The sequence below is a fragment of the Staurois parvus genome, unplaced genomic scaffold (assembly GCF_062004578.1).
Source record: "Staurois parvus isolate SC_StPar_1 unplaced genomic scaffold, SC_StPar_1.0 ptg001130l, whole genome shotgun sequence".
In the NCBI taxonomy this organism is placed as follows: Eukaryota; Metazoa; Chordata; class Amphibia; order Anura; family Ranidae; genus Staurois; species Staurois parvus.
In genome coordinates, this window is record NW_028318926.1 from 594,220 (window position 1) to 618,099 (window position 23,880).

Genomic DNA, 23,880 nt, shown 5'->3' on the forward strand with positions numbered 1-23,880 from the left:
AGGAGGGGAACATTATGTTTAGGGGTAAGCATGCAGATTAGTGCTCAATTTTTTTTTCGGGGGGGGTTTTTTGCCGACACATAATGCTTATACATCTTGGGGGGGGGGGGGGGCGCAGTTTGGCATGTCCACCCTCGGCATTCAATAACCTTGTCCAGGAACTGCTCAAGCTCCAGTGCGGAGAGCCAGTGACTGACAGTCACCACTGTCTGCCCAGAGAAGACCCGGGAACAGAACGATCAGCCATCTTTGATTGCACAGTTCTCATTGTTAGAGCTGGTGGAGGGACAGCCTCAACATCAGATCCATGCTGCAGCCATCTAGATGAATATTCGTGTTTTTTTTTTTTTTTTAACCCGCACTTCTCTTTTAAATGCTTACTTGGAGTGTTTATTGACTTGCAGTGTGCCTTAGAGATTGGAAGCGGATATGACTACTTCAGCAGAGTCAATTTCTTAGCACAGCCACCTCCCTCCTTGCATGTCATAGCCCTTTCTTCTGGGAGTGTCTGTTTGTCTGTGCTGACCCAGCTCCTCTGTCCCAACCCTCATTTGCCCACATAACTTTGTAACCTCCCTGGAGGTATTCCCAAGTGTAGCTCGGGGTAAAGTTTCAGTACCACAAGCAGTAACCCCGAACTACACTTGGACTTACAATGAGGCGTTGGTCCAGGATCTCTTCTTCTCTTACCTTTTCCTGCACTCCGGCAATGTCCCTCCTGCAGTGTCCCCTGTAATGTCCTCCAGTGGAGGCATCTGTCTTCTGGGTTCCGTTCTCTGCGACGTCGGGACGTACGGGGGACGGAACGGCGGGAAATTTGAAAATGACAAAAAGTGACATTCACTAAATTCACTAAAATAACTTAGTAAAACATTCCTGTATCAAACCCAGAGGCGGACTGACCATTTGGAAACTCGGGCACTGCCGAGGGCAGTAGGGGGCCCCATGAGATGCCCCTGGTACCTTTTTCATAGGCTTTTTTGAGTTTGGGCAAGGACACAGGGGCACCATGATCCCCTATTGCCCGGGGGCCCCATGAGTTGTCAGTCCACCACTGGTCACATCATCTCTCCAATGGCAGATTCTATGTAGAGGAGAGGGGTGCCTTGGCAAAATGTCTACAAATTGCCCAAAACTTGTATACGAGCCAGCGGGTGGAACAAGTCTGACTTTTAGTTACACACAGGTACAGATTTTTATTGTGTACCATTACAGTCTTCTAGCCGCCGGCGTCCTGACAACCAATGACATCATCAGTTGATAAGGAGTATGTCGGTTGCTTGCACAGCATCCTAGTTTGACCCTCCCCTGCCCTTCTCCATCAGTGCTGAGGTCACATTAACTCAGTGATGAAGAAAAACCGAGGCAGGAGAGAAACATTGGAATACTAGTCAGTACCAGCGTGCAAAAGTATATTTGCTTTGGAAGAATAAATCGCCTCTAATGTTGGGTGTCCTACATGTGTGGATGTTGCTGCGTTTTATATAGAATAGTTTTTCACATTTTAGAATGGGGTGCCCTTTTAAAATTATGGACAGTCTAGGGGTGCCTTGGGATTGTCCATAATTTTAAAGGGTGCCTTGGGACTGTCCATAATTTTAAAGGGTGCCTTGGGACGGTCCATAATTTTAAAGGGTGCCTTGGGACGGTCCATAATTTTAAAGGGTGCCTTGGGACTGTCCATAATTTTAAAGGGTGCCTTGGGACTGTCCATAATTTTAAAGGGTGCCTTGGGACTGTCCATAATTTTAAAGGGTGCCTTGGGACTGTCCATAATTTTAAAGGGTGCCTCGGGACTGTCCATAATTTTAAAGGGTGCCTCGGGATTGTCCAGGATTTTAAAGGGTGCCTTGGGACTATCCATAATTTTAAAGGGTGCCTTGGGACTGTTCAGAATTTTAAAGGGTGCCTCGGGACTGTCAATAATTTTAAAGGGTGTATCGGGACTGTCCTTAATTTTAATGGGTGCCTTGGAACTGTCCTGAAATTTAAAGGGTGCCTCAGGACTGTCTATAATATTAATGGGTGCCTTGGGACTGTCCATATTATTATTATTATTATACAGTATTTATATAGCGCCAATGGGTATGCTCAGCGCTGTACATTAGCAAGGGGGACAGAACATGAGACAAAACAGTAACAATACACTACACGAGAGGTTTGAGGGCCCTGCTCTTTCGAGCTTACAATCTAGGAGGGAGGGGAAGGTGGTACAGGAGGAAATGGCTGTGGGGAATGGAGTGGTGGGAGGAGTGGAGGAGGTCAGTTGTTAGGTGAGGGTGGGGTAGGCTTCCCTGAAGAGATGGGTTTTCAGGGTACGCCTGAAGGTGAGGAGGGTAGTTTGATGGATTGGGGTAGGGAGTTCCTGAGGATGGGGGAAGTCCTGGAGAAATCCTGCAATCGGGTGTGGGAGGAGGAGATCAGGGAGCTAGAGAGTAGGAAGTCCTGTGAGGAGCGGAGGGCACGGGTAGGGTAGTATTTGGGTATCAGGTCAGTTATGTAGTTTGGGGCAGCATTGTGAATGGCTTTGTAGGTCAGAGTTAGCAGTTTGAATTTGATGCGCTGGGCAATCGGGAGCCAATGAAGGGATTGGCAGATGTGGAGCGGTTGGTGAGGTGGATGAGTCTTGCTGCTGAGTTCAGGATAGACTGGAGTGGGGATAGCGTTCGTTTGGGTAGGCCAGTGAGAAGGGAGTTGCAATAGTCCAGGCGTGAGATGATGAGGGAGTGTATGACTTGTTTGGTGGTGTCTGGGGGGAGGAATGTACATATCTTGGAGATGTTGCGGAGGTGGAGCCTGCATGATCTTGATAGTAATTGGACGTGAGGTAGGAAGGAAAGGTTCGAGTCCAGGGTGACACCCAGGACTTTGGCATGTGGGGTGGGAGTGATGATGGTGGCGTTGTTAGTAGTGATGGAGAGGATGGGGGGGGGACGCGGGGTGGGGGGAAGACCAGGAGCTCGGTTTTGAACAGGTTTAATTTGAGGAAATGGAGTGACATCCAGTCTGATATGTTGTTGAGGAGGTGGGCGATGTGGGCGGAGAGAGAGGGGGTGAGGGGTGGAGAGGTAAATTTGTGTGTCGTCGGCATTGAGGTGGTAATTGAAGCCGTGAGAGTGTATTAGTTTGCCAAGGGAGGAGGTATAGATGGAGAAGAGGAGGGGCCCGAGGACAGAGCCTTGGGGGACTCCGACAGAGAGGGGGAGGTGGCAGTGTTATAGGTGACACTGAAGGAGCGTTGGGATAGGTAGGAGGAGAACCAGGATAGAGCAGCGTCCTTGATGCCAAGGGAGTGCAGTTTAGTAATTTCCATAATTTTAAAGGGTGCCTCGGGACGGTCCAGAATTTTAAAGGGTGTCTCGGGACGGTCCATAATATTAAAGTGTGCCTCGAGACGGCCCAGAATTTTAAAGGGTCCTTTAGAATTTCTAGTGTTATATGTGGTTACACCCCTTTAGCACCCGATGGATAAATGCATGCACTAGCTTTTGGGATTTGAGCACAGGGATCTCTTGTTTGCCATAATTTTAAAGGGTGCATCAGGACTGTCCATCATTTTAAAGGGTGCCTTGACTGAAAAAAGGTTGAGAAACACTGCTTTAAATACAGCCATGCAAACAAGGCCTTATACTACAGGAAGCTCCTACACGGATGTAAAGTTCCACCTTGATTTACTGCACAGATATGGAAGAAATACACCAAGCACTCCAACCTGTGAATTAAACTGCAGATGATAATCTTTGCTTATGCCAAACTTCAGCTTTATTGGGTCTTATAGTTAGTATATTGTTTTCAGTCTGGACAAACCTGACCCACAGATTTGCACAGAGAGTGAGGAACAGTCAAGTATGGCCACAGTATATAATTCTTAAATGGGTAGCAGAGCCTCCATGTGTAATGACCCAGTATGGCTGCCCCAACCTAAAATGGCCTTAAACTCTCTACTCTGGTCATATGCAGTTTTTCTAATAATTCTTGGAATAAATGTAATTGGGAAATTCTAGGGTTATTGACCAAATTCTTTCTTCGTTATGTTTAGGAGAAAGGAGGAAAAGTCTGCAAAAACACAAAAAAACAACAACAAAAAAAGGCAATAGACCGAAAGAAACAACTTCCAACTGGTGCTTTTTTCTAGAAGAGACAAACATTATTTGCACAACTTCTGGATTTTAATTTTTTGGATTTTAAGCAGCTTCACCTGTGGATTCCCCTACGTCTGGGCAAGTGATCTCCCCCGCAGAATATCCCCTAGTTGTCTGGTTCCTGGAGCGCTAGCTCTTCTTCCTCCCTAGGACATTGGTTTTACGGGAAACACTTCCAATGATGCCGTCCAATGGCACCATTCTCAACACCAGCAGCCCTAGCCCAGAGCCAGACGTCCTCCAAACGCACAAGGTAAGCGATGTCCATGTGTGGTGGCTATGCTGTGAAGGCAATTCCGAAAATGGGAATCCCAATCCAATTTCGGCAAGCCGTCCAATGTGTTTACATTAGCGTCATATGTATGATACTCAGTTTTTGTGCTGTGAAGTAGATTTTATAACGGGAAGTCCATTTTTTAAGTGTAAATAATATGTGAACCTTAATCCTTTTTTTTTTTTTGGCGAGCCATCCAGTCCATTTTTTTTTACTTCGTAGTTCAAGATTACTTTTGTGGTAACAGGTTTGTTTTTGTTTTTTTTTTGTATCCACTACATTTTATGATGTGGTGTCTACTTTTCATAGTCATTTTGTGTCAGAATGTAAAATCCAGAGTGGTATAAAGTCCATTTTGCAGCACAGAGATCCCCAGCCACCGTGTGGTGGAAAATTCTGGTCATGAAATCCAGCTACCTCGCGGAGTTCAGTTTTAGAGTGTAGAATTCTTTTTGTGATTTTGGAATAGTTTTATGGCACAGAATTTATTTTGTTAATTCCGTGATGAGGTGCCGGAATAATTTTGTGATGTGTGCTGGTAGATCAAGTGTCAGGATTCTCTATGGAGTCCCTATTGTGACATGGGACCAAGGGCTGACTGACCATTTGGAAACTCGGGCACTGCCTGAGGGCCTGGGGTCAGTAGGGGGCCCCATGAAATGCCCCTGGTACCTTTTTTCATAGGCTTTTTTGAGTTTGGGCAAGGACACAGGAGCCCCATGATCCCCTATTGCCCGGGGGGCCCCATGAGTTGTCAGTCCGCTCCTGCATGGGACTCAACCAGTCTGGTGGAGAACATCCTTTGGCTAGCAATCCATTTTGTGGTGTGGTATGTATTTTTTTTTATTTTTTGTACAATCTATTTTTTGCCATCAAAATCCAGGTTCTGCTGTCAGATCTATTTTTTTTTCCTAGGGCTATAAAAGTTCAAAATAATTTTACTGATCGGTTTTCTATCCTACAGAATATAGTTACAGAATATGAATCCCATACGTAATACATGAATAGGGTCTTGCAGCTCTCATGCTTTCTTTATATCTGGTACACCCTGTATATTACCTATTCTCCAAGGGGAGCACAAAGTGAATTCCTTCATAATCTGCTCCATCAGCTTTATTAACTGCCCTCCTCATTTGTCCAAATCTTCAGACTAAACATTGCTCTTACGGATATGTCAATTTTGGCTTTTTAAAAGGCAACAGCTCTCTCTAGCCCCTCCCCCTGACATGTGACCTGTACTGGGAACAAGTGTACAATCCAAACGCACATGTTCCTGCGTTAAAAATGGCGGTGTGTATAAGTGGGGGCTGCAGAGACCGTCGGCTGGAACCGAACAAAATCAGCAAGGAAAAATGTCACCAGCACACCAAGGATCAACAATATGGGGCCAAACGTTTTCATGAACGATCACATAGTTACAGCGAGGCAACGTTTTGGAGTCTCGCAGGATCCTTCATCAGGCATGTGACAAATTGTGATAGAAACTAGAGAACTATTTAAGAAAACCATCCACCAATCAGAGTGAAGTGAAATGAGCTTGGCCCGCCCCATGATGTCATGTTCCCTCCAAAAATGCATTCAAATCAATGTAAACAGAAACATTAAAAACTGCGAAAATAAATAAAACAATAATTAGATGTGCATAAACTGCATTCATGGGGATATAAACATTATGGTCACATGTGCATCATGGTACTCCCCGGATTGTAATAAAGTGTCAGCTGAAAGCAGCGCTGGATTCTGGAACCAACGACCAGCAGCATATACTGTATGTCCCTGACAGAAGATAAAGACTGTTGCCTAGAGATGTGGGGGGGGGGGGGATTGCCAAGTGAGCTGCAATGGAGACACACCTACAGTGGTCCTATGAGTGCAGCGGCCGACAGTTTCATAGCGATGCATGTCACCTGCATGCACAATGAGAGTTTACTACTCACGCATGCGCTCAAAGACATTCCTGCACCGGTCGCCATTATCATGGAAACCCATGACATCGGTGCCGGGAAGGACAAGGTGGAGGCAAGTCGCTGGCGTCATAGAAACACATGGCGCTATTCCTTCCAATGATACCAATGATGGGGCGCTATTTCTCCCACTGACACTAATAATGGGGCATTAATCCACCAACTGACACCGATGATGGGGCACTATTCCTCCCACTATTACCAGACATAGGACACTATTCCTCCCACTGACATCAATGATGGGACACAATTCCTCCCACTGACACAAATGATGGGGCACTATTCCTCCCCCTGATACCAATGATGGGACACTATTCCTCCCACTGACACCAATGATGGGACACTATTCCTCCCACTGATACCAATGATGGGGCACTATTCCTCCCACTGATACCAATGATGGACACTATTCCTCCCACTGACACCAATGATGGGGCACTATTCCTTCCAATGATACCAATGATGGGGCACTATTCCTCCCACTGATACCAATGATGGGGCACTATTCCTCCCACTGATACTAATGATGGGGCACTATTCCTCCACTGATACCAATGATGGGGCACTATTCCTCCTACTGATACCAATGATGGGACACTATTCCTCCCACTGATACCAATTGTGGGAAACTATTCCTCCAACTGACACCAATGATGGGGCACTATTCCTCCCACTGATACCAATGATGGGGCACTATTCCTCCAACTGACACCAATGATGGAGCACTATTCCTCCACTGATACCAATGATGGGGCACTATTCCTCCTACTGATACCAATGATGGGGCACTATTCCTCCCACTGATACCAATGATGGGGCACTATTTCTCTCACTGATACCAATGATGGGACACTATTCCTCCCACTGACACCAATGATGGGGCGCTATTCCTCCTACTGATACCAATGATGGGGCACTATTCCTCCCACTGATACCAATGATGGGGCACTATTCCTCCCACTGACACCAATGATGGGACACTATTCCTCCCACTGATACCAATGATGGGACACTATTCCTCCCACTGATACCAATGATGGGGCGCTATTCCTCCCACTGATACTAATGATGGAGCACTATTCCTCCCACTGATACCAATGATGGGGCACTATTCCTCCCACTGATACCAATGATGGGGCACTATTCATCCCACTGATACCAATGATGGGGCAAAATTCCTCCCACTGATACCAATTGTGGGAAACTATTCCTCCAACTGACACCAATGATGGGGCACTATTCCTCCACTGATACCAATGATGGGGCACTATTCCTCCTACTGATACCAATGATGGGGCACTATTCCTCCCACTGATACCAATGATGGGGCACTATTCCTCCCACTGATACCAATTGTGGGAAACTATTCCTCCAACTGACACCAATGATGGGACACTATTCCTCCCACTGATACCAATGATGGGACACTATTCCTCCCACTGATACCAATGATGGGGCTTTATTCCTCCCACTGATACCAATGATGGGGCACTATTCCTCCCACTGATACCAATGATGGGGCACTATTCCTCCTACTGATACCAATGATGAGGCACTATTCCTCCCACTGATACCAATGATGGGGCACTATTCCTCCCACTGATACCAATGATGGGGCACTATTCCTCCCACTGATACCAATGATGGGACACTATTCCTCCCACTGATACCAATGATGGGACACTATTCCTCCCACTGATACCAATGATGGAGCACTATTCCTCCCACTAATACCTATTGGGCACTATTCTTCCTACTGCCACCAATGATGGGCACTATTCCTCCCACTGATACCAATGATGTGGCACTATTCCTTCCACTGATACCAATGATGGGACACTATTCCTTCCACTGATACCAATGATGGGGCACTATTCCTCCCACTGACACCAATGATGGGGCACTATTCCTCCCACTGATACCAATGATGGGGCACTATTCCTTCCACTGATACCAATGATGGGGCACTATTCCTCCCACTGATACCAATGATGGGGCACTATTCCTCCCACTGACACCAATGATGGGGCACTATTCCTCCCACTGATACCAATGATGTGGCACTATTCCTCCCACTGATACCAATGATGGGGCACTATTCCTCCCACTGATACCAATGATGTGGCACTATTCCTTCCACTGATACCAATGATGGGACACTATTCCTCCCACTGATACCAATGATGGGGCACTATTCCTCCCACTGACACCAATGATGGGGCACTATTCCTCCCACTGACACCAATGATGGGGCACTATTCCTCCCACTGACACCAATGATGGGGCACTATTCCTCCCACTGATACCAATGATGGGGCACTATTCCTCCCACTGACACCAATGATGGGGCACTATTCCTCCCACTGATACCAATGATGGGGCACTATTCCTCCCACTGACACCAATGATGTGGCACTATTCCTCCCACTGATACCAATGATGGGGTACTATTCCTCCCACTGATACCAATGATGTGGCACTATTCCTTCCACTGATACCAATGATGGGACACTATTCCTCCCACTGATACCAATGATGGGACACTATTCCTCCCACTGATACCAATGATGGGGCACTATTCCTCCCACTGATACCAATGATGGGACACTATTCCTCCCACTGATACCAATGATGGGGCACTATTCCTCCCACTGATACCAATGATGGGGCACTATTCCTCCCACTGATACCAATGATGGGGCACTATTCCTCCCACTGACACCAATGATGGGGCACTATTCCTCCCACTGACACCAATGATGGGGCACTATTCCTCCCACTGACACCAATGATGGGGCACTATTCCTCCCACTGACACCAATGATGGGGCACTATTCCTCCCACTGATACCAATGATGGGGCACTATTCCTCCCACTGACACCAATGATGGGGCACTATTCCTCCCACTGATACCAATGATGGGGCACTATTCCTCCCACTGACACCAATGATGGGGCAATATTCCTTCCAATGATGGAGCACTATTCCTCCCACTAATACCTATTGGGCACTATTCTTCCTACTGCCACCAATGATGGGCACTATTCCTCCCTCTAGTACCACAGTCCTGCCCCTGTGGTCTGAAGGACAATAAACTGTCCCTTTGTTTAGAATGTTTGGAGACCCCTGATCTAGCCTGTTCTTCCCCAGTCTGTCACTGACCCGTCCCTTTCAATCACTGGATTCCAGTTTCAGTTTCAATCGTGGAAGCGCAGCATCACATGTGGCTGTTACCTAGGACATTCTGCATGCAAAAATTCCTCCTGACTGTCATTCACCCATTAGGGCATCATGATATTTCCATAACTCTTCCCAGGAGCCAGCCCACTGCTTGTATCAGGGCTGTGGGCTCTCAAGAGGAGGAGCGAGGCAGGGTGCTCTAATGCAGTGGTTCTCAACCTGTGGGTCGCGACCCCTTTGGGGGTCGAACGACCCTTTCACAGGGGTCCCCTAAGACCATCGGAATACACATATTTCCGATGTGTAAAGAGCAGCTGCTGTGTAGAAAGCAGCTGCTGTGTTGAAAGCAGCTACTCTGTTGAAAGCAGCTACTGTGTTGAAAGCAGCTACTGTGTTGAAAGCAGCTACTGTGTTGAAAGCAGCTACTGTGTTGAAAGCAGCTACTCTGTTAAAAGCAGCTACTGTGTTGAAAGCAGCTACTGTGTTGAAAGCAGCTACTGTGTTGAAAGCAGCTACTGTGTTGAAAGCAGCAGTATTGGAGGTAAAACGACACTCATGAATTATAATTACTGGGTAAATAATTTTATGGTTGGGGGTCACCACAACATGAGGGACTGTATTAAAGGGTCACGGCATTAGGAAGGTTGAGAACCACTGCTGTAATGTTTACGGGAAGCTGTGCACAGCCCCCTGCTGAACCCTCCAATCATCATGATCTGCCTGCATTGCATAGAAAAGCACAGAGATCCAGTGATGGCAAAAATTGGGTGTAAAACATGGTATGTAAAAATGTCATTAGCATTTAGATTATGGTGAAGGGAGGAACCCAGAAAAGCAAAATGTAAGTAGACGTGGCGTAATGCATCTTGGACCTTTGCTGTGTTCACTTATTCCAGATATTATCCGGCAACAATTCTCTGCAAATTCTGACTCCCGCTGGGTACGTCATGTGCCGCACAGGCGCCTTACCATTCCCAGAATGCTCTGCTCCCAGGGAAAATCCAGAGTTGGTTTCTAGCCCTTTAGGCTATATTGGATGTAAACGCTTTTGTGCAACAGTTTGATTGTGATCCGGGCTGATTAGTAGACACTTCAGATGTTATTTATAGTTCAGGAAGATCACAGTTGGCAGAGCCGGAGATTACTATGCAGGGATGGATGCTGCGTATTAAAAGATAAGTATATAGACAAAAAAATCGTAGCTCCAAGCCAGACTGCCAGCTGAAATTCCTTCTATTTTCTTTTTCGTTTTAGCTGCCAAAAACCTTACTCAGCCTTTTTCTTTCGCAGACACACTGCCGTATTAAAGGGGAATTCTAATTGTTTACAGGTGAAGTTTCTACTGCTCAAAGTGGCTGTAAAGGCTGCAGGTTTTCTTTACCTTCATGCATTCTATCCAAACCTGTGCACCTCCTCCCTGTTGGAGATATTTAAAGAGAATTTTCTCCCGTGGTTGTCAACTACTAGAGCCGATTTGAACCGTTGGCACAAGCAAACTTTTATGTGGTTTGGCCGTAACAGTATTGTGAAAAAGACGGCCTTGCCCAGGCATCTATACTTGCTATAAGCCCTCCCGGTTGCTCTCCCTAGGTCCTTTCTCAGAGCGACCAAAGCAGAATTCTTGACTTTTTTATGTGGTCGGTCACACAGCAAAACGTATCTCATACCGACTTCGGGCGTTACCCAAAGAGCAAGGGGCCCTAGGGTTCCCGGACCCCTTCAGATATTTCCATGCATATGTCCCACACCCTAGACTGGATCAAACATAGCTCCGAAAAGGGATGGGTATCCCTGGAACAATTTTTGTCTCCACTTTACCAACGCTCCCATGGAAAACGTCAACTGTCCCCTCGGAGGTTAAAATACATCCCACCGTAGGGACGACGGTTACTACCCTGGCCAAAACGCACTGTTTAAGCTCCGCTCCACATCTTTTCTTCCTAATGTCCCCAATCATAGGGGCTCAGGAGTTCCCCCCAAGATTGGAGGACACGAGATTTTGGGCATTTCTATCCACCAATCAATTACGCATTTGGGACTTTCTGACAAGCAATAGATGGTGCTCCATTACTGAGATCTGAGGGATTCATTCTCCCCCCTTAGATTCATGGAGGGCTATGCAAATACGCCACTTTCTTTCCACCATTAAATTGAGCGAAGGCGTATTTGGGTAAGATCTCACAATTTGAGCAACTCTGTATGTCATACGCTCTCGATGTCTGCTTTGATTTCCACAGGAAAGGATTACGTTCCCCCCAGGGGCGGACTGAGCATTTGAGCACTCGGGCACTGCCCGAGGGCCCGGGGTCAGTAGGGGGCCCCATGAAATGCCCCTGGTACCTTTTTATAGACTTTTTTGGGTGTGCTTTGAGTGTGGGCAAAGACACAGGGGCCCCATGATCCCCTATTGCCCGGGGGCCCCATGAGCTGTCAATCCGCCCCTGGTTCCCCCTTTTCTTCAGAAACGGGAAAGGGACAGGTAAATCCCTGTCTCTGGCTCAGAAGGCCCAGGTTCTCTATTTTGCACCTTGGTCTTCCCTATCCAGCAGATATCAGGAATTGAGCTACAAATTGTTGACCAGATGGTATAGGACCCCAGTGCTCCTCCATAAGATCTTCCCAGAGGTTTCACCGTTGTGTTGGCGTTGCCATCAAGAGACTGGAACACTGTTATACTTCTTATGGTCATGCCCAGCTTTACAATTTTTTTGGAATGAGGTTAATCGGATGATTCAAAAGCTTACTGATTTCACTCTGGACATGCGCCTGGATATTTTCCTCCTGAATCTTACTCCTCTGCCCAGACAGAGATACAGAAAGTCCCTCCTGATCCACTTATTCAGTGCAACCAGAGTGTGTCTACAATTGAAATGAAAACAAACTGCCGCTCCGACGATCAGTCAATGAGATCAATGATATGGACCGTTTGACAGCAGCCATTAAATGTAAAGAACAACAGTTTAGTAAAACATGGTTTTATTGGCATGACGTCCAATGCACACAAGATTACGCTTCACTTGTTTCTTCACAGGTTATAGAGGTTCAGACCCAGGGCAAGCAGCCTACGTTGCCCTCGGCATGCTTTAACTTCCTTAGCGGTATTCCCGAGTGCAGCTCGGGGTAAAGTTTTAGTACCACAAGCGGTAACCCCGAGCTACACTGGGGCTTACCATGCGGCGCTGCTCCAGGATCTGTTCTTCTCTTACCCGCGATGTCCCTCCTGCAGTGTCCCCTGTAATGTCCTCCGGCGGATGCCGACATCTGTCTTCCGGGTTCCGTTCCCTGCGACGTCGGGACGTACGGGGGACGGAATGGCGGAAAATTTGAAAATGACAAAAAGTGACATTCACTAAAATGACATAGTAAAACATTACTGTATCAAACCATTTCACATACATTTTGTCCCGAGTGCTTTGTCCGGCGCCCTGCCTGCATTTTTACTGTTCTTTCTGCCTGGAAACTGAGAAACGTCCATGGCGTCCAAAAAGCGTCCCTTTAGGTCAAAATCGGTTTTAGACCGGCTAGAGAACAGCGATAGTAAATCAGAACCACTTGCAGAATTGAGTGATAATGATTTGTGGGGAAATTCCTCATCAGACACTGAAAACAATTGCTCAGTGATGTGCGCACTTGGTGCTATATTTCAAATTTCAGTGTTTTTGGTTTGATTATAATATTGAATTAAATTTATTATTATTATATTATTATTTTTTATGATTATTTATTAAATTATAATTTATGATTTCGTGTTTCAAATTTTATCCTACCCGGGATGTTTACTAGACTCTTGTTCGGACAGATTTCAGTGAGTTATTCCTAAAAATTACAGGCCTACAATAAAAAACGACATATTTCCATGCAAAAAAATGGTACCGCTTTGAGCACAGAAATATGGACATAATCAGACTGCTAGGAAGGTTAAACAAGACTCCAGCCCCCAAAAAATCTTCTTTCCCCCTTCCATTCTCTCTCTCTCTTTTGCTACCTTTTGCTTACCTATCTTTTATGTAAAACGTTTTCACACTAGAGGCCCAAACCTGCATGGTTGGGATTTGAGTTATTGTTTCAAAAAGATAGCAAGGATGTTATACAATGTCTCTTACCTGGTAGCAGTCCTCTGGTTGTACTGACATTATACAGTTGCAAGAAAAAGTATGTGAACCCCTTGGGATTACGTGGAGTTTTGCATGAATTGGGCATAAAATGTGCTCTGAACATCATCTAAGTCACAACAATAGAGGAACACAGTCTGCTGAACATAATACTACACAAACATTAGATGTTGCCATGGTTTAATTGCACATAACATGTAAACATTCACAGTGCAGGGAGGAAAAAGTATGTGAGGCCCTAGCTTAATGACTTCTCCCAGAGCTAATTGGAGCCAGGAGTGAGCCAACCTTGACTCCAATCAGTGTGATGATATTGGATGTGTTGCTGACAGCTGTCCTGCCCTTAAAAAACACACACCTGTTTTGGGTTTACTGGTTTCAAGAAGCACTGTCTGATGTGAACCATGCCTCGCAGAAAAGAGCTCTCAGAAGACCTACGATCAAGGATTGTTGACTTGCATGAAGCTGGAAAGGGTTACAAAAGTATCTCCAAAAGCCTTGATGTTCATGTGTCCACGGTAAGACAGACTGTCTACAAATGGAGAAAGTTTAGCACTGTTGCTACTCTCCCTAGGCGTGGTCGTCCTGTAAAAATGACTGCAAGAGCACAGCGCAGAATGCTGCATGAGCTAAAGAAGAATCCCAGAGTGTCAGCTAAAGACCTACAGAAATCTCTGGCACATTCTAACATTTTTGTTGACACATCTGCAATAAGGAAAACATTAAACAAGAATGGAGTACATGGGAGGACACCACGGAGGAAGCCATTCCTGTCCAAAAAGAAGATTGCAGCACGTTTGAAGTTTGCAAAAGAGCACCTGGATGTTCCACAGCACTACTGGCAAAATATACTGTGGACAGATGAAACCAAGATTGAGTTGTTTGGGAAGAACACACAACACTATGTGTGGAGAAAAAAAGGCACAGCACACCAACATCAAAACCTCATCCCCACTGTGAAACATGGCGGAGGGAGCATCATGGTTTGGGGCTGCTTTGCTGCCTCAGGGCCTGGATGGATTGTTGTCATTGATGGGAAAATGAATTCCAGAGTTTATCAAGACATTTTGCAGGAAAACGTACGACCATCTGTCCGCCAACTGAAGCTCCGCAGAGGATGGGGGATGCAACAGGACAATGACCCAAAGCATACAAGTCATTCAACAAAACAATGGCTGCAACAGCACAGAATACGCCTTTTGGAGTGGCCCAGTCAGAGTCCTGACCTCAACCCCATTGAAATGCTGTGGCATGACCTTAAGAGAGCGATTCACACCAGACATCCCAAGAATATTGCTACACTGAAACAGTTTTGTGAAGAGGAGTGGTCCAAAATGACTCCAGATCGTTGTGCAGGTCTGATCTGCAACTACAGGAAACGTTTGGTTGAGGTTATTGCTGCCAAAGGAGGGTCAACCAGTTATTAAGTCCAAAGGTTCACATACTTTTTCCTCCCTGCACTGTGAATGATTACATGTTATGTGCAATTAAACCATGGCAACATCTAATGTTTGTGTAGTATTATGTTCAGCAAACTGTGTTCTTCTATTGTTGTGACTTAGATGACGTTCAGAGCACATTTTATGCCCAATTCATGCAAAACTCCACGTAATCCCAAGGGGTTCACATACTTTTTCTTGCAACTGTACCTGTTTACCCGCTGCTTTGTGTACATTGCAGCAGGGCACTGTTTTTTATATGATATAGGTATAACCAATGTTCATATGTTGTGTTTTATGACTTATTTATTTAAGGTACTTATATAGCACTGTCAATTTACTCAGCGCTATACATACAGGTGCATATATATTTGGACACAGGCAGAATTTTAGTTTTCAGGTATTTACCAAAACACATTTAAGCTATCTTTATATAATGGATATGGGCTGAAAGTGCACACTCTCAGGTGTAATTTGAGGGTATGTACATGCAGATTGGAGGAAGGGTTTAGGAACTACAGCTCTTAGGAGTAGCCATCCCCCTTTATTTAATCTATTTCAGGTATTTATATAGCGCCATCAATTTACACAGCACTTTACATATATATTGTACATTCACATCAGTCCCTAACCCTCAAGGGGTGTACAATCTAAGGTCCCTAACTTACATTCATATACTAGGGACAATTTAGACAGGATCCAATTAACCTACCAGCATGTCTTTTGGAGTGTGGGAGGAAACCGGAGTACCCGGAGGAAACCCACGCAGGCACAGGGAGAACATGCAATCCCCAGGCAGGAGGTGCCGTGGCTGGGATTTGAACCAACAACCCTAGTACTGCCAGGCGGAAGTGCTAACCATTTAGCCACTGTGCTGCCCGTTTGTTTATTATTGCAGTGCTTCTAGACTCCCCCAGTCTTGTGAGGGCAGCAAGGCGAGTGCATCTCATGAGGGGCAAGACTTGACTGCAGTCCACTAACCTTTTTGGGTGTACTCTCCAAGCGCAGGAGTATTAAAGTTTTCCAGTTCTTTGCCAAGTTTGACTAGACGAGCCCCCCAGATACAGAAATCTTGCCCTTTGTGCCAGCTCACCTTGGAGCAACGTGCTTGTTTGCTCCCAAGTCCAGCCTTGGAACACTCAGACAAAGTTCTGAGCCCGGGTATTGTGACTGCACTGTGTCCCAACCAAACAATACTGTTCCTCTTTATTGGGGTGCAATAGGGTTTGGCTAGCAGCCTCTCACCAACTCCTGGGGTGACAGCTGGTGCCACTCAATTCTCCTGTGGCAGCTCTGAGTGGTAGTCAGTGGTAGCTTCATTCTCCCCAATGATTAGGTGGCAGTACAAGTCAGTGACAGGGATTTTTTCCCTCAAGATCAGGGAGCAGTACCAGTTAAAAGAGTAGTATGGGAATATAAAAAAACAAAATGAAAAACCCCCAAAAAGCAAAAATAATCATACTGTGTCAGCTCTAAAGTAGGCCAACACTTGATATGTGAGTTTCCAAAGTGCCATGAGGGGTGTCAAGGGGAACGGACTGAACAGTGATGGCAGTAAATAGCAAACACCAACAAACCACAGTGACATCACCAGTCTCTAGTGAATGGATAGGCTGCATTCTCAGTGATGTCACCAGTCTCTAGTGAATGGATAGGCTGCATTCTCAGTGATGTCACCAGTCTCTAGTGAATGGATAGGCTGCATTCTCAGTGATGTCACCAGTCTCTAGTGAATGAATAGGCCACATTCCCAGTGACGATTTTGGTCTCCAGTGAATGGATAGGCTGTATTCCCAGTGATGTCACCGATCTCTAGTGAATGAATAGGCTGCATTCCCAGTGACATCACCAATCTCTAGTGAATGAATAGGCTGCATTCCCAGTGATGTCACCAATCTCTAGTGAATGGATAGGCTACATTCCCAGTGATGTCACCGGTCTCTAGTGAATGAATAGGCTGCATTCCCAGCGATGTCACCGCTCTCTAGTGAATGGATAGGCTACATTCCCAGTGACGTCACCGGTCTCTAGTGAATGGATAGGCTGCATTTCCAGTGATGTCACCGGTCTCTAGTGAATGGATAGGCTACATTCCCAGTGACGTCACCGGTCTCTAGTGAAAGGATAGGCTACATTCCCAGTGATGTCACCGGTCTCCAGTGAATGGATAGGCTGCATTCCCAGTGATGTCACCGGTCTCTAGTGAATGGATAGGCTGCATTCCCAGTGATGTCACCGGTCTCTAGTGAATGGATAGGCTACATTCCCAGTGACGTCACCGGTCTCTAGTGAAAGGATAGGCTACATTCCCAGTGATGTCACCGGTCTCCAGTGAATGGATAGGCTGCATTCCCAGTGATGTCACCAGTCTCTAGTGAATGGATAGGCTGCATTCTCAGTGATGTCACCAATCTCTAGTGAATGGATAGGCTGCATTCTCAGTGATGTCACCAGTCTCTAGTGAATGGATAGGCTGCATTCTCAGTGATGTCACCAGTCTCTAGTGAATGGATAGGCTGCATTCTCAGTGATGTCACCAGTCTCTAGTGAATGAATAGGCCACATTCCCAGTGACGATTTTGGTCTCCAGTGAATGGATAGGCTGTATTCCCAGTGATGTCACCGATCTCTAGTGAATGAATAGGCTGCATTCCCAGTGACATCACCAATCTCTAGTGAATGAATAGGCTGCATTCCCAGTGATGTCACCAATCTCTAGTGAATGGATAGGCTACATTCCCAGTGATGTCACCGGTCTCTAGTGAATGGATAGGCTGCATTCCCAGTGATGTCACCGGTCTCTAGTGAATGGATAGGCTGCATTCCCAGTGATGTCACCGGTCTCTAGTGAATGGATAGGCTGCATTCCCAGTGACATCACCAGTCTCTAGTGAATGAATAGGCTGCATTCCCAGTGATGTCACCGGTCTCTAGTGAATGGATAGGCTGCATTCCCAGTGATGTCACTGGTCTCCAGTGAATGGATAGGCTGCATTCCCAGTGATGTCACCGGTCTCCAGTGAATGGATAGTCTGTACACTGCTATCAGTGTTGTGTATTGAAGGAGTAGGCTGCATTCCCAGGCCTGTCTCTGGTCTTTTGGATCAGCGGTGTTGTAGGTCCCAGGAAAGGGAAGGGGTTTGTGATCATTTGTCTTTTCTGAACCGTGTTACTCATGAATACAATTTTCTGCTTTCTGGTAAGAAAACCTGCAGATAATAACAGTGTCTGTGTGTTAGTCACCTCTGGTGCCTCTAATGAAGAATTCATCCTCTGAATATTTATTTCACCGGCAGCCGTGAGTTCCCATCCAATGAATGTGTTTTGGTTGTCTATCAGGACAGAAAATCAAAGTAAAGGAGGCGGTTGAATTATTCCTGCCTGTGTCTGGTGGATTATCATTTCAATTAATTTACTTGCTGATCATGTGGACATACAGTGAGCTGTGGTGTGATTTTTTCATTTTATTTTTTTCTTTATATTGTGCTTTTTAGAGGAACTGAACTGTGGAAGCCGTGCCTGAAAAAGCCAGGCAGAGAACAAAGGACCAGTCACCAGTATTGTTTGTGGTCTCCCTGCAGCTGATCTTTTCGTCATAAGGCCCCACGCAGACTTCTTGCATTTTGGGCATTTGTCCCGGTGTGCATATGGGCCTAAGCATTAGTGCCAGCATCTAGCATCGTCAGCTTTCACCATCTCATAGACTTTTACAGGCTACTGGCAGCAGGGATAGACAGCGCACCTGTGCCTCCCGCCCACTTGAAACTGCCGGGACCTCATGCACAAGGGCTATATGCCCAAAGTGCATGAGGCCTTACTGACGTAACATGCCTTCTTCTGCTCTGTATCTGTGTGGACGTCACCATCTTGATAGAGGCAGGGTTTGTTTCCTCAATTCAAATGACTAGTGATCTGATGGCGGAATGATGGAGAAGGAGAGGTAGAGGAAGGGCAGATCCACAGAATGAATGAAGCAAAAAGATTCTTGCACTGCAGGTCCCAAGGTACAACTTTCCCTCCAGCAAGGAGAACAGTGAGCAGTGGCATCATCAAATCTCACGAGACTAGCAATTGGAGGCAAGCGTGCCTAAAGCTGGCCATAGATTATTATTTAATTTCAGGTACTTATATAGCACCATCAATTTACGCAGCGGTTTACATATAATATAATATATTTTACATTCACATCGGTCCCTAACCCTCAAGGGGCGTACAATCTAAGGTCCCTAACTCACATTCATACATACACATACTAGGGACAATTTAGACAGGAGCCAATTAACCTACCGGCATGTCTTTGGAGTGTGGGAGGAAACCCACGCAGGCACAGGGAGAACATGCAAACTCCAGGCAAGAGGTGCCGTGTTTTGGATTTAAACCGACAACCCTAGTACTGCCAGGCGGAAGTGCTAACCATTTAGCCACTGTACTGGATCAAATCTTGGCCGGATCATGTTCAATCCATGTATGGGCAAGGCTGGTTCTACTGAAGTTGATCCATCAATTGACTTCAGTATAGCCAGCCTGTCCAATTTTGTTACATTTGATTACTGCCGGCAGCTATAGCCACTAGCAGTAATCATTGTGTTCTGCCAGCTAGGAAGGCTCCCCATGCCCCCCACCCCGCTGGCAGCACACAATAGCTCAGCGGGAGGGATTCCCTCATCAACACTGACTGTGTTGATGGGGGAATCTAGCAATTTTCTTTCCATGGTTGCAGGAAAGAAAATCAAATCCTCTATGACTTACCTTGTGCAAACATTAGGCATTTTTTTTGTTCAACCAGAGGGTTGAACACAAAAAAAAAGACCTGATTCCCCCATCCACACATTTGAGGTGGATTGGGGAATCACTCCCGTTGAGCTATCCTGTTTTGATAGCAGGGAGACTTCAGAATACATTGATCAGAGCTGCTGGCTATAGTTTAAGTGTGAGTGGGAGCGTCAGCCATGGGAACGGGAGGGGTTAAAGAGGAGTTCTGCCCCCCCGCCCAAAAATTAAAAGTCAACAGCTACAAATACTGTAGCTGTTGACTTTTAATATTAGGGTACTTACCTGTCCATGAATCCAGCGGTGTCCTTACCCCGTGCTAAAGGATTTTGGGTCTGGTATAGATCTGGGGGGGGGGGGACCCCATGCCATTTTTTAATTTAATTTTGGCATGGGGTTCCCCTTAATATCCATACCATACCCCTCTGGTTGCTGAATCTGAAACAATACCGCATGTGATACCATTAGCAAAACCATGGTGAAAAATATTGCATCTTTTTAGTTTCTGTTCTGTTAGTGAATTGGATTTACCGCTTGGGTTTTTGCGGTATTTACTGGCACATTTTTAATTTTGCGTTAAATATCGCAGAATAGTTTTTTTTTCTTTTTTGTGAATTGGACATTTTTTTATAGCATTCGATAATTTGTGCAATGAGGGAGAATGCCACCAGCACACCGAGGATCACCAACACAAATGCAAAAGTTTTTCTGAACGATCACATAGTTACAGCAAGGCAACGTTTCGAAGTCTCGCAGGACCCCTTCATCAGTTTTAATGAACGATCACATAGTTATAGCAAGGCAACGTTTCGGAATCTCGCAGGACCCCTTCATCAGGCATGTAGCACAAGCCTGATGGAGGGGTCCTGCGAGACTCTGAAACGTTGCCTCGTAACTATGTGATCGTTGTTTAAAACTTTTGGACCCATATTGGTCAAATGCCTGATGAAAGGGTCCTACGAGACTCCGAAACGTTGCCTCGCTGTAACTATGTGATCGTTCCTTAAAACGTTTGGACCCATATTGGCCACATGCCAGATGAAGGGGTCCCTCGAGACTCCGAAACGTTGCCTTGCTGTAACAATGTGATCATTCCTTAAAACTTTTGGACCCATATTGGCCACATGTCTGATGAAGGGATCCCTCGAGACCCTGAAACGTTGCCTCGTTGTAACTGTGATCATTCCTTAAAACTTTTGGACCCATATTGGCCAAATACCTGATGAAAGGGTCCTACGAGACTCCAAAACGTTGCCTTGCTGTAACAATGTGATCATTCCTTAAACCTTTTGGACCCATATTGGCCACATGTCTGATGAAGTGGTCCCTCGAGACTCTGAAACGTTGCCTCGTTGTAACTATGTGATCGTTCCTTAAAACTTTTGGACCCATATTGGCCACATGTCTGATGAAAGGGTCCTACGAGACTCCAAAACGTTGCCTCGTTGTAACTATGTGATCGTTCCTTAAAGACTCTGAAACGTTGCCTTGCTGTAACTATGTGATCGTTCCTTAAAACTTTTGGACCCATATTGGCCACATGCTAGATGAAGGGGTCCCTCAAGACTCTGAAACGTTGCCTTGCTGTAACAATGTGATCATTCCTTAAAACTTTTGGACCCATATTGGCCACATGTCTGATGAAGGGGTACCTCGAGACTCTGAAACGTTGCCTCGTTGTAACTATGTGATCGTTCCTTAAAACGTTTGGACCCATATTGGCCAAATGCCTAATGAAGGGGTCCCTCGAGACTCCGAAACGTTGCCTTGTTGTAACAATGTGATCGTTCCTTAAACCTTTTGGACCCATATTGGCCAAATGCCTGATGAAAGGGTCCTACGAGACTCCAAAACGTTGCCTTGCTGTAACTATGTGATCGTTCCTTAAAGACTCTGAAACGTTGCCTTGCTGTAACTATGTGATCGTTCCTTAAAACTTTTGGACCCATATTGGCCACATGCTAGATGAAGGGGTCCCTCAAGACTCTGAAACGTTGCCTCGCTGTAACAATGTGATCATTCCTTAAAACTTTTGGACCCATATTGGCCACATGTCTGATGAAGGGGTCCCTCAAGACTCCGAAACGTTGCCTCGTTGTAACTATGTGATCGTTCCTTAAAACTTTTGGACCCATATTGGCCAAATGCCTGATGAAAGGGTCCTACGAGACTCCAAAACGTTGCCTTGCTGTAACTATGTGATCGTTCCTTAAAACTTTTGGACCCATATTGGCCACATGCTAGATGAAGGGGTCCCTCAAGACTCTGAAACGTTGCCTTGCTGTAACAATGTGATCATTCCTTAAAACTTTTGGACCCATATTGGCCACATGTCTGATGAAGGGGTCCCTGGAGACTCCGAAACGTTGCCTCGTTGTAACTATGTGATCGTTCCTTAAAACGTTTGGACCCATATTGGCCACATGCCTGATGAAAGGGTCCTACAAAACGTTGCCTTGCGTTGTTACGGTTAAAGTTCCTCCTAAAGGCTGGTGACACACAGGCAATTGTGTGTGGAGATTTAATGCTCCTGCAAATCTCTGGCGATTTGTCGCTGATGATGTAATTGCTGGAATTATTAAGAAGCTCTGTAAAAAAGGTTCTGCTCCATCACCATGCACCTCCTGAGGAAACACACCACCGCCACCACCAGCCTATGCCTCCAGAGGTCTCCAGTAATGCCAGTGCTCTGATCTCCTGGAAATACATCCCTCTTGTGTGCCACATCATCACGCCTGGTACAACTGGCTTGTAGCTAAGCATAGCAATTGATGCAACATGTCACACAAATGTATGAAGAGCGATTGCTGCTAGCAATTTTGACGGCAAGCCGAAACGCTGCTGGATTTTGATTGTTGAAAAAAAAAAAAGCAATGAATCGCTCTAAAATTGTAAAAGTTAGTGATCCCATCCAAAAACATTAAGGAAAAATCCCTCCAATAAAATGGAGGGAGGGGGGTGGTAATCGCCACAAAATTGGTGTCATCAAAATTTAGGACCATGATCCTCTTTTTATTTTTTCCTCTCTAAGGGCCGATTCACACTACATGCGTTTCAGTTGCTTTTTTTCTGCATCCAAAACGCACAGAAAGTAGGTGATACGGTTGTCAACGTCATGGTTCTCATCAGTGCTTGCAGTTCCAGAGCGTTCCGGATGCAAAAAAAAAAGTGGAACAGGCTGCATTTTTTTCTAAACAGAACCGTACTAAAACGCGGTAAAACACAGAAAAAAATTAAGAAAAACACACTGGAACGCACATGTCCCTATTTTAATTGAAGAAAAAGAGGGGGAAAAAATGGACTGGAATTCATAAAAAACGCACTGGAACGCACATGTCCCTATTTAAATCAAAGAAAAAGAGAGGGGAAAAAATGGACTGGAATTCATAAAAAACGCACTGGAACGCACGTCCCTATTTAAATCGAAGAAACAGAGAGGGGAAAAAATGGACTGGAATTCATAAAAAACGCACTGGAACGCACGTCCCTATTTAAATCGAAGAAACAGAGAGGAGAAAAAATGGACTGGAATACATAAAAAACGCACTGGAACACACATGTCCCTATTTAAATCGAAGAAAAAGAGAGGGGGAAAAAATGGACTGGAATGAATTAAAAAAATGCACTTGAAACACGTGTCTCTATTTAAATCGAAAAAAAAGAGAGGGGAAAAAATGGACTGGAATTCATAAAAAACGCACTGGCATGCACGTCCCTATTTATATCGAAGAAACAGAGAGGGGAAAAAAGGACTGGAATTCATAAAAAAACGCACCGGAATGCGTCAAAAACTCGCATGCAGAAACACATCCAGAACGCATCTGGACTGCATTTCTATAGTGTGAACCGGCCCTAAGGGCTAGTTCACACTAGATACAGTCCAGTGCGTTTTTCTGGAAAGGGTCAGGGACTTCTTTTCCCGCAGCAGTGTGCGTTTTCAGGGCAAGTTCACATTAGATGCAGTCCAGTGCGTTTTTTTTTTTTCTGCATCAAAAATG

The 23,880-nt window shown here is 45.6% G+C and overlaps 1 protein-coding gene across 1 annotated transcript in view; it reads left to right on the forward strand.

Annotated features, from left to right (window-relative positions):
- Positions 1–23,880, forward strand: part of LOC149439394 (DNA (cytosine-5)-methyltransferase 3A-like) — a 449,390-nt gene that overhangs the window by 92,588 nt on the left and 332,922 nt on the right. The window contains exon 2 of the mRNA XM_089659024.1: positions 4,040–4,395. Within this exon, the coding sequence (XP_089515150.1) occupies positions 4,321–4,395 (75 nt within the window). The 5' untranslated portion in view covers positions 4,040–4,320. The remainder of the gene's footprint in view (positions 1–4,039; positions 4,396–23,880) is intronic.